This window comes from Etheostoma spectabile, chromosome 15 (assembly GCF_008692095.1).
Source record: "Etheostoma spectabile isolate EspeVRDwgs_2016 chromosome 15, UIUC_Espe_1.0, whole genome shotgun sequence".
NCBI classification, from domain to species: domain Eukaryota; kingdom Metazoa; phylum Chordata; class Actinopteri; order Perciformes; family Percidae; genus Etheostoma; species Etheostoma spectabile.
Genome location: NC_045747.1, coordinates 28,821,267 through 28,833,294, shown reverse-complemented (window position 1 = coordinate 28,833,294; position 12,028 = coordinate 28,821,267). Strand labels below are relative to the sequence as shown.

Below are 12,028 nucleotides of genomic sequence, written 5' to 3'. Positions count from 1 at the left end.
ATTTCCAGTCCAACTAATGTTGAAACCAGACTGTAACCCACCATTAAGAAACAGGGAAGAAGTGAAGTTTTTAGGTCATGGAATCACTCAAACTTGATGTTCTTCCCATTTATACATTTCTCCCTCACAGCGTGTCTGATGTGGATGTTGTCTGTTGTTTTTAGGTCAGATTTTATGCTCATGGTCTGTACGTCCACAGCATCCCTCTCTCCCTTTTGTACACATCACCACCATCTCATTAAACCATCTCCCTTTTCCGCACGTTTTTCCTTCATTTACTGCAGATCCATGCCCTGATCACAGGACCGTTTGACACACCTTACGAAGGCGGCTTTTTCCTCTTCTTGTTCCGCTGCCCTCCCGACTACCCTATCCACCCACCACGGGTCAAGCTCATCACCACCGGACATAACACTGTCCGCTTCAACCCCAACTTTTACCGCAATGGCAAGGTCTGCCTCAGCATCCTGGGGTGAGTCAGGATTCATTTCTTTCCTGATTAGTAGGCCATTTGTCTCCACGTGGTTTAATTGAAGGTTCAGTAGGTTTATTAAAAAAAAAAAAAAAATACCCCTTTTGTAATATTTGCTAAAGCTGTCACTATACCCTGACATTAGCACATGAGACAGATAATGTGTAAAAAAACAACAACAATGGCATTTGCAAGTTTTTTTTAAACAGTTTTTGAGGTCCGTTGCTATTCACCTGCGAATGTTTGAAGTTTCGGCGACAGCAGCGGAGGAAAGCAACAATTTTCGACCGTACCTGAAGGCAACTTTATTTCACGGAAAAACAGAGAAAGAAAAGAGACGAAGCGAGAGATGAAGCAACTGCTTTGCTGTTGTTACACAAACACAGTTCAGTGCTTGTGTTTTTTTGTTTTTTTCGTTTGTGTTTAAAACGTTTTTCTGTAGCAGCCATAGAGGCAGTGATGATTCCCGTTACTGTAACAGGACTTGCACGCCACGATTCAGACAGACCAGTCTGCATTATCCACGGCCGTACTATGTTTACCTTTTATCAAATCGCCTGAAAACGACACTAGACTACTGCTACAGTACATGAAGACCTAAAAACATCAGACTGCTTGCTTGTAGCATATATTTAGCTGAAGCTTAATCGCTGCATAACAACACATAACAACACAATTGATTTAATCCTGCATGCACATTTAAAACTACAACGAATATTTGAATACCAACATTGAAAATTGAATACCTACCCATAGAATGAATATTTGAATATTTATATCTACCTTCTTGTTAACAGAACACGTGACTGATGGTGATTATGATTACCCTATTAGTCGAATATAAGACGACCCTGATTATAAGACAACCCTCATTTTTGGAAAAATACTTTTTGAAGACCAAATCTTGTTTTTGTAAAGAAAATTATTTTATTTTAAAATAATTCTAATGAAAACACGTTGAATAAAATAAGGTAGGCTGTTGTTTTTAACATCTTTTGTAAATAAAAATTGTATTTAGTATTTTCAATATCTTTTAAGATGAAAGTGTCACATTTATATTAACGGTAAGTATTTCCAAGGTCTTCAGCTGAATGACTGCTCTGGTAATGGGCATCCCATCATTACGTTTCTCTGTCATGTGATCAAACACTCGGCTTTGAGGACCACAATAAGATTTGCATTGCACACTGTCTAAAAGTTTGCATTTTTAGACGATGTATCCTCTCCGTGACAACCCCTCGTTGTACTTCCGTTCCAACTTCGTTGCGTCTAAATTTAAATGTGGATAACGTTAGTTATCACAAGACGCTTGCTAGAGTTATACTTCTAATGAGGAAACGGCAAAAACACTTTTTATTTCTCTGATTCACTACTTTGTTCTAACGCCACTGGGCTCTCTCTCCCTTCAGTCAAACTATCTGGCTTGACCATATAATGTTACCGTACTGTCAGGCAGTCGTTGAGGCTTTGTCTAAAACTCTGCCATTTCGACCAGCTGTTTGTAACATTAAAGTAAAATGACTTATGGATCATTTAATTTCTATAGTTTATAGCTGACTTTACCAGCTGACTTCTCTATTGGCTGTTGAAACAGGTGTTGTCCATTACATTCTTAAACCAGCCTCTGCACTTGAACGCAGCACGACCATCAGACAATCACTGTGTCTCCCCATGTTTCAGGCCCTGGCACTAGCTTGCTGTGAAGGATGGTGACTTGCTTCAGTTAGGAGGGCTAGACCCATTACACTCGTTTTTGTGTTGTTGGCAACCTCTGTTGTTGTCGGTGTGTTAACATAAAAAAGTCTAGACCCCAAATATAAGATGACCCAGACGTATTTTCAGGGGAAAAAAATTATATTTGGACCAATACGATAGTTAGACTAAATGCGTTCAGATTAGAGTGAGATACAGGTTTCTGAAGGTCCTCTGCCTTTAGTCTCCGGATGAGCTGTTCAAAATCGGCATGGCTTTCTACATCACTAGCCGAGATGAGGTGGCTAATCGAGCATGCTAGCTTGTTCTCAATGGCAAAACACTGCTACAACACATACTAGTTGACCATAATCTCCAAAAAAACTACTTCCTGTTCTGCAGGTGTTTTGCAAGTGACCCTCATTTAGAAGAAGTCTCCCAGCTAATCCGGCCTTGGACTGACCAAAGTTGGAGAAAGAGTAATCTAGCTGATGGGATCTTACCGAGCTACTGAGCATGTGCAACTCCCAACAAAGATAGGATAGAAGTGAGATGTCTCACTCTGTATCTAAAACAGAGACCTTAACACACAGTGTGAAAACAGAACATATGGTGTTTTTTGAAACATTTGAAAAATACTTATTCTGGTACAACCTCAAAATACAATTATGAACCTGAAAATGAGCGTAATATGGGCGCTTTAAAATCAAATTGCAAGTAGAGCACTTTAACAGCTACATTATTCTCATTTTGATTGAAAAACATAATCATTAGGATTTTTTATATCTGTAGAAAAAGATTTGTAGGCTGGGACATCTCTACAGCAGTAATATTTTGCCTTTAACAAATATTGCAACACCCACAATTGGGATATATTGCAAGTCCATATTGCTATTTTCATCAAATTCTGGATAATTGTTCAGCCCTAGTGTTTTTAATGTGTTTCTGTGTTACAACTTGGAGTTAATATACTGTAAGCTTAAGGTACTATAAAATGTTTGTGTGTGTAGGACATGGACAGGCCCAGCATGGAGCCCAGCCCAGAGTATCTCATCTGTCCTCATCTCCATCCAGTCTCTGATGACAGAGAACCCCTATCACAATGAGCCTGGTTTTGAACAGGTAGTGTGTGTGTGTGTGTTTGTGTGTAGTGTGTGTTTGTGTGTACTATGTGTGTACTATGTTTTTAACTACATTTGTGGGGACCAAAAACTGGAATACGTATACTTATGGGGTCCGCCTTTGTGGGGACAAAATGCTGGTCCCCACAACTTTAAAGGGCTGTTTGAGGAATAGGACTTGGTTTTGGGTCGGTTAGAATTAGGTTATGGTTGGTTAGGGTGGGGTGGGGTTAAGGTAGCATTTAAGTTTGATGGTTTAGGTTAGGGTAAGGGGTTAGGGAATGCTTATGTCAATGACTGGTCCCACAAAGATAGTGAGGTGGGTGGGTGTGTGGTGTGTGTGTGTGTGTGTTTGTGTGTGTGTGTGTGTGTGTGTGTGTGTGTGTGTGTGTGTGGTGTGTGTGTGTGTGTGTGTGTGTGTGTGTGTGTGTGTGTGGTGTGTTGGTGTGTGTGTGTGGTGGTGTGTGTGTGTGTGTGTGTGTGTGCGCGTGCTTCTAAAGCAGGTTTGCTAGTTTTATTTTTTGAAAATGCTTAGTTTTAGTGTTAGTCTCTAGGGTTATGGGTTATTTGTCAGGGGCAACATTCAAAATGTGTGTGTGTGTGTTTCAGGAGCGCCACCCAGGGGACAGTAAGAACTACAACGAGTGTATCCGCCATGAAACCATGAGAGTGGCTGTGTGTGACATGCTGGAGGGCAAAGTCCCTTGTCCTGAAGCTCTGTGGTGAGACCAACATAATTATCCAACACATTTTTACTCTATTCCTCTATCTGTCTTCAACATATGTCCTCTCTGCGCTTCTATCTTGTCCTTCTCACTTCTCTTCATTTACATGTGTGTTTTTAGGAGTGTGATGGAAAAGTCCTTCCTAGAATACTATGATTTCTACGAGGGAGTGTGCAAAGAGAGACTGCATCTACAGGGACAGAACATGCAGGTGACTATATACTATTTATTTTAATCCATCTACATCTAAAATTTTGTTACATTCTACATATTTAATGTTTGGTGACAATGTATGGAAATCCTATAAATATTCATAATTCAAAGATTTACCAATATACAGTACCAGTCAAACATTTGGCTGGTACTGAACATACACCAAAGGGTTGGACCAGTGGGCCTTATGCAGTAACGTAATTTTAAGGTTTTCTTATGTTTTTTTCTAGTGCTGTCAGTTAAACACTTTATTAACAACGTTAACGTAAACCGTTTTATATAGACCTTAGTGGTCCCCTAATACTGTATCTGAAGTCTCTTTTATATAGACCTTAGTGGTCCCTAATAATGTATCTGAAGTCTCTTTTGTATAGACCTTAATGGTCCCCTAATACTGTATCTGAAGTCTCTTTTGTATAGACCTTAATGGTCCCCTAATACTGTATCTGAAGTCTCTTTCCCAAAATTCAGCCTTGGTGCAGAATTACAGCCGCTAGAGCCAGACCCACAATAAGCTTTCCTTTGTATGTACCATTTCTGAGTCTGTAGCTTTTGAGGAGGAGAGACGAGGGGGCAAGCTGGAGGGTGGGGGTGTGGCCTTGACCAACTGCAACTTTGCTCGTTTGAAAGCCATGATGTCTCTCTCTCATGGTTGGGCCAAATTCTCTGGGTGGGCAAAGCAGAGAAAGGGGAGGTAACCTGGCCCCTGATGACCTCATAAGGGGCAAGATTCCAGATCGGCCCATCTGAGCTTTCATTTTCTCACAGGAAGAGCAGGACATCCAGAGCTCGGTTTACACCTATCACAATTTCTAGCCACTGGGGAACTGCAGGCAGACTGGGGGAACTCATATTAATGTTAAAAAACCTCATGAAGTGAAATTTTCTTGCCATGGGACCTTTTTTAAGAGAAAAAGTAATTCCACAATATGGCCAAAAGAACCCCTTTTGTTGCTTTTTACCTGTTGTAGAAGTCCTAGATACTGTTGTGTCTGGATTAATAACATCATCCAAGGAGAAAAAAACACTGGTTTTCACTGCCTTTTTCAGGTAGTGAACGTTGCGTCTTTGCGTCATTTACATTGCGTCATTTATACCCAGCTAATTTTGTCTATTCACTTCATTGCATTGACTTTGGATGTAATTGCACCAACAACCCATAGATGGTAACACACCATGAGACTTCCAACTATAAATCTAAATGCTCATGGTTTTCCTTAGCGTTTTTACGCGTATATGAGCTTTACATCCAGAGCTAACCTGAATAGCATGGTTGCTATGAGACAAATGTCTTTCCAGGTGGAACTTTAGATTTTATATTATGCACATGCTTATGTATGTTGTCAGGATGTAGCGAAACGGCAGGACTTTTTACAATAAAATAACACAAAACATGGGGGTGTATTTATTATGGAGACTTTGAGTGAGTCTCAACCTCCAATAACTTTTCATCAGTTTTCAACAGATAAACACAAAGGTTTGTGGTTGGATTTTATATTATTTTGTGAGCACCTAAATCAAAACATACAGTGTATGTATGAGAAGTTTTAATTGCCAGTTTAGAACCATTTAACACAGAAAATAAATATAGATCTTTTTAGGGTTGCAACTGACAATTAGTAGAAAGTAAATGACGTTAGTAAATTAATTGGTAGTTTGATCTATAAAATGTCAGAAAATAGTGAAAAATGTCACCTGGTGTTTCCCATAGTGATGTGTTGTTGCAGATATCCAGCTTACTGTCATAGAAGAGTGAAAAAAAAACAGCTTTAAGAAGCTGGAATCAGAGATTTTTTTAGAGAACTTTTGTTTTATAAAATATTATTCAAACCGATTCAATCATCAAAATGGTGACTAAGTTAATAATTGATGAATAATGAATCCATTAATTTTTGCAGCGCTAGATATTTTCCTGGAAAAAACAACAACGGTAGCCATATATTACACCCCTACTGTAGCGAACTAATCAGGACAAATTTGCTTACCATTACAAGCTTTATCACTGATTGACATACGGAACTTGGCTCACGTCTGCCCCCACATTTTTGTCTGTTGCTCTACCCAGGACCCCTTTGGCGAGAAGCGTGGTCGTTTTGACTACCAGGGGCTGCTGGCTCGCCTCAGCGTCACCCACAGGCGAATACGTGAGAAAAGCGTGGCGGAGGACAACCACAACGACGACCATTCAGACTCAGACACCAGCTCCTCAGGCACGGACCCGGACAGCCAGGGCAGCTCCCAGCCCTGACTCCCTGCACACTGCTTGACTCAAAGCCAGGCCAAGAACTAAAGACAAAGGGACCTTTTTTTTGTTATGTTTGCACTGGAGGAACAAAATCACAGCAGAGAATGACACGCCCACGTCGAGGTTTGGTGAGTCCAGGCTTCAGGGTTTGAGTCAAGCTTCTGTTGTATGGATGTTTCTAAATGAAAATAATTGGTAGTGTCCTCCTGATGGTGAAAAATGAACACCACTAGTCAAGTGCTGGCAAATCTGGCCTGGAGCAGTGTATTTGTGCTACTTTTGTAGCTTACCAGCTGTCATTTTGATGCCCTGATCCATTCTAAAAATTGTTGACTGCCTAGAAGCCTGATAGATGTTGAGATTAACCAGCCATTGTTGCTTGTGGATACAAAAGATTTGTTTCACGGCTCAAACGTTTGAATGCATATATGCAGATATAGGGAGCAGTTCCACTTTGACCCGGAAACCCAAACTAGCCCCAGTCCGTTTGCTTTTTTTTTTTTACTCTTTGATCAACAAGGCCTGGCGCTCACTTTGGCTTTGAAGTCTGAGTTAGCTAGAGCAGTGGCAGGTGATGGTGTTTATGAAAGCAGGCTTTCCTTTAAAGTAGCTCTGTCTTTTTTTTTTTATTAATTCAAGAGGTAGGAAGCAAAGACAGATCTTTTAACAAATGGAAGGTAGTTGGAGAAAGCGGCAAGGCTTTACGAGCCTCTTGCCTTGTCTCCTCTGGCATGGTTAAAGCTCCGCCACAGCACTTTCAGACTGATCCTCATCCGCCTCTATAACCAGGCCACCTAAAACATCAGCAGCTCGCTAGTCTGAACACAATGATTCCTGTGTATTATACAAAAAGTTCTGCCAAGCTTTCAGTTCTAATAGTGCTGTTGAATTGAGAGTAAATCTGTCTACCAGATACAAAGTCGCTAGAGAAATGTCACTTTCATTAACATTCACCTTTATACACTTCTGTTATGCTTTTTTTTTTTTTTTTTAACTAATGCTAATTTGTCAGTTTGTAGGGTGCATTGTTTATTTGGAAACCCTGCTGCTCTTTGGGTTGATGGCACTTAACTGGTCAAGATATAAACCAAACTATCACGTGCTTTAGCAAGATCCACCCGGGCTCTGGGGAACTGATAGAAGCAAGAAAAAATAACTTTCCATGTGTTCACTCGCAAGTAACTCCAGACTTAACAGTCACGCTGTTGTGTCTGTATGAGGAGCTAAACTAAAGGCTTTGGTTGCATCTGTACCAAGGTATAAATAGAAGGCAAATAAAACATTTTACCACTTTGGTATCCTTTTCTATAATTTGATTGAATAGTTTGAGGAGGAAAAAATCTCGATAAAGCCTGTACTCCACTACTTTAACCAATATTCAATTGTCATTTCAGGCGCATGCTTTTCACCACTAGATGGCAGGCTTGACACATATTTGGGTTGCAAAATCGCCATAATAGGGGAAGGAAGGCAATGGAGAAATCTGAATAGCCCACCCTCTTTCTAGTTTGTTTTGTCTGGGTGCACATGGGCAAGTTTCACTCACTAACGACACAGGAAATGGATGGAATTGTTGTCAGCATTGCTTGCATTGTGACCACGACGAGGAAAAGAAGAGAAGGGAGCAGAGTTTTTTTGGGGTTCATGAGTGGAGAAAACACTCCAAAGGGATGAAGTCAATCTTAATACTTGGTAGAGACATGCCTGATCTATGTTGAATGTGTTATTGGTTGCTGTGGTTATTCCACCAGTTCGTACTGGCTGTGAAAAGATCCCTTTCTAGCGCGACTTAACTGTAAGAAATGGGACTAAAACTACAGTCCTCATTCAAGTTCAGCTGTGCATGTTACACAAATCAAGTGGGTCCGTCCTGGTAGTCGGGTGTATGCGTATTGCTGTTTTTGTGCCAGGAACAATCTGAGCTATGGTGGAGGTATTCCATGCTGGGTACAATATCAGTGGGAAGTGGATTTTTTTTTTACTTAAAAGACTCTAACATCAGAAGATACCCACTTAATATGACTGACTCAGATTGTTGAAGCCTAAAAGGGGCTTCATGTTCAAATGCTTTGCGATGCATTTCTGCTCTGACCATTAAGAAGGGATCTCTTCCCAGCCAGTATGGACTGGATTAATTATTATACTGAGTTACCAGTAACTCTTCCAAAGTACATAAACGTTAACTAAGCATAAAGACTGGAAAAGGGTCAATAATTAACACAATCTGACAACACAATATATTGTTTAATTTCTAAAAAACAAAAGTGTGAAAATGAAAACTTGCCATTTCACAGGGAGATGTCCCAAGAAATAGTCCCGTAAGTAACCAGCCATAAAACTTTGGTTACACATTTCTTTTTTTGTAGGGATTCAACAATGAGCCTATCAGAATGATACTACATTTTAATGAGTCAGCATTAGAGGTGATGGTAGGAGGACTTTGTTACTTTTGGACAGATCCAAATAAGTGGATTTATTTGTGCTAAGCTGTGCTTTAACTGATATGAGAGTGGTGTCAATCTTCATATTATACGCTCCACCGGAAAGGAAAAAAGTATATTAACGAACATGTTGAACTTCTCCTTTAAGTTTGAATACATTACATACATTTACCTTTAGCATACCACCCTTCTTGTACTCTTTTCAAGAAGGTTATTCAACATGGTGAGACAAATGAATGACTTCTGTGCTTGTTGTATTTCCTTTCTGCCTTCCATTAGCTCCCTACAGCCATGTTGACGGGGAGGAGAGCAGTTTGCCACTGCCGTCAAACCCTGGTTCAGTGGCAGAGGTTAGGTTGGTAAAGATTCAAATGGGATTACTATCATAGGGCATTCCTTTTTATTATGTTATTGAATGGTTCTATGAGAAGCAGCTCCTTGCAGAATATATGTGATTGCCAAAATGTTGATTGCAACACACTTTGTGAAGTGGAAGTGAAGAGATCCTCTCCCTGTTTGGTTGTGTAACTTGTGCTTAATGCAGGGTTCTTCTGTGGCACTATAATGCCTGGATTACTGACGGAGGTGATCATTTCCAGGTCTAGAAAATGTTGGTATTGTACAGAAGTTCTGAAAAATACAGAATAAAATGTTGTTTAGTCCTGATACACGTGACTAGTCTTTTTTCTCGATGATGTACAAGCACTGTCGGCGCAAACGGGCTGATATTTGTTTTGAGTGGTAGAAACAGATAGAACATGACACTTTCTTGGACACTAGTTTTTGCTGTATTTTTCCATTTATTTTCCACAGAGTTAATTGTATTTTTCTTAGCTTTTAAAAGCTGCATCAGCATTTTCTTTCATTCTTTAAGAATGGGATAGTGCAAATTAATAAAACGCATGGCTATACAAGGGTTAAAAATACCAGAAGTAGCCAAAAGGCTTTTTTTCATTTGTAGGCCACTGGCCCTGATGTGAAAAAAGAATACAAACAATAATGCATCTCTATGTACCGTTATTCAACATGTAAACCAAATAAACCATGTTCAAACCCCAATTCCAATGAAGTTGGGACATTGTGTAAAATGTAAATAGAAACGATGATTTGCAAATCCTTTTCAACCTATATTCAATTGATAACTCTCACACTTTATAGTAAGGTCCACAAAAAAGGGTAGTTACTGTTTTTGAAAAGGTACCCTTTTTCAGAAGGGTAGTTACCCTTTTTCAGAAGGGTAACAAATGATTAATGACTCTTTTTCAGAAGGGTAACAAATGATTAGTTATCCTTTTCTTCAGAAGGGTAGTTACCCTTTTTCAGAAGTGTAACGAATGAGGGTAACTACCCTCTTGAAAAGGGTAACTAATTATTTGTTACCCTTTTGAAAAAGGTTAACTACCCATAAAGGGAAGTCATTTGTTACCCTTTTGAAAAAGGGTAACTGATCATTTTTTACCCTTCTGAAGAAGGGTAACTAATCATTCGTTACTTTTTCAGAAACAGTAACTACCCTTTTTTGTGTACCTTATTGAAAGTATTACCAATAACTCTTAAAAAACAAGATATTTAATGTTCAAACTGATTTGTTTGCAAATAATTACTCATTTTTAATTTGATGCCTGCAACACGTAAAAAAAAAAGCTGGGACAGGGGCAAACAAAAGACTTGGAAAGTTAATGAATGCTCAGAAAACACCTGTTTGAAACATTCCACTAGTGAGCAGGTTAATTGGTCATGATTTGCTATAAAAAGCATCCCCAAAAGGCTCAGGATGGGGCGAGGTTCACCACTTTGTGAACTGTTGGACTAATGTTAACATTTAGTCCAACAGTTTAAGAATGTGTCATCCCACCATCTCTCTCCCCCTTTCATGTCTATCCACTGTCACTATATTAAAGGTAAAAGACCCCCAAAAAATGATCTTTAAAAAATGAAACAAAAACATACAATCGCAAGGAATTTAGGGAATTTCATCATCTATAGTCCATAATATCAAGAGAATCTGGAGAAATCTCTGCACCTAAGCAGCAAGGCTAAATACCAACTTGGAATGCCTGTGACCTTTGATCCCTCACTACATTAAAAACTGACATTATCTAAAGGATAATACCATGTTGGCTCAGGAACACTTTGGTAACCATTGTCAGTGGACACAGTTTGTCGCTACATCTACACGTGCGAGTTAAAACTCTACCACGCAAAGCGAAAGCCATAAATCAACAACACACAGAAACGGCCCCAGCTTATCTGGGCCCGAGGTCATCTGAGATGGACTGACACAAGGTAGAAAAGTGGGCTGTGGTCTGAGTCCACATTTCAAATCGTTTTTAGATATTATGTGCGTCGGGTCCTTTGGGCCAAAGAGAAAAGGGACCAACCAGATGGATGTCAGCGGCCAAAGCCAGCGTCTGGGATGGTATGAAGGTATATTAACTTATCTCTCCATAGATACTTAAATACAATACGATGCATACCATGCATTTGTTTCTTCCAGGCTGGACTATTGTAATTCCTTATTATCAGGATGCTCAAATAAGTCCCTTAAGACTCTACTTTTAAGAGTAAACTTAAAACTCTCCTCTTTAATAACATAGTAAGGGAGTCAGGAGTCGCAGCGTCTACCTAGCCTGGCCCACCTGCTTCTTGTTATAGTCATCAGATTAATTTACCATACAACCAATAATACAATCAAACTAGAGGGAGGCAGGGCAGTACAGCCCAATCCGGGAGGGGAGAGTTCTAGCCAGACCAGGCTCCTCTCTTTACCCTGTCTCTCTTAGTTATGCTGTAATAGTTTTAGACTGCCGGGGGACTTCCTTTGACACACTGAGCTCCTCTCTCCTCTATCTTTCCATTTGTGTGCATCCATGTCCCAGAAATGCTGGTTACTAACCTAGCTCTGGGAGTTCTTTTTCCCCCAGCATGTTTCCTTGGATCAGGGAGGCTCCAAAATCATGGTTGCATCTGTCGCCGTGGTCCTGCTACACGCCCTGCGATGCCGGTTTACATCCTGCTACGGTCTGCGGTGCCCTGCTAGGCCATGAGCTTGTACAAACTACTCTTTCTATTCACTGTTCCATTATATTTTATTGTGACTGTTATTGCCACTATTAATT

At 40.0% G+C, this 12,028-nt stretch overlaps 1 protein-coding gene across 1 annotated transcript in view; it reads left to right on the top strand.

Moving 5' to 3' along the window:
• The window catches only part of ube2z (ubiquitin-conjugating enzyme E2Z), a 9,841-nt gene extending 2,985 nt beyond the window's left edge, over positions 1-6,856 (top strand). The window contains exons 3-7 of the mRNA XM_032537295.1: positions 285-472; positions 3,175-3,286; positions 3,895-4,007; positions 4,131-4,221; positions 6,289-6,856. Coding sequence (XP_032393186.1) covers positions 285-472; positions 3,175-3,286; positions 3,895-4,007; positions 4,131-4,221; positions 6,289-6,471 — 687 coding nt within the window. The 3' untranslated portion in view covers positions 6,472-6,856. The remainder of the gene's footprint in view (positions 1-284; positions 473-3,174; positions 3,287-3,894; positions 4,008-4,130; positions 4,222-6,288) is intronic.
• The last annotated feature ends 5,172 nt before the right edge of the window (positions 6,857-12,028 follow it).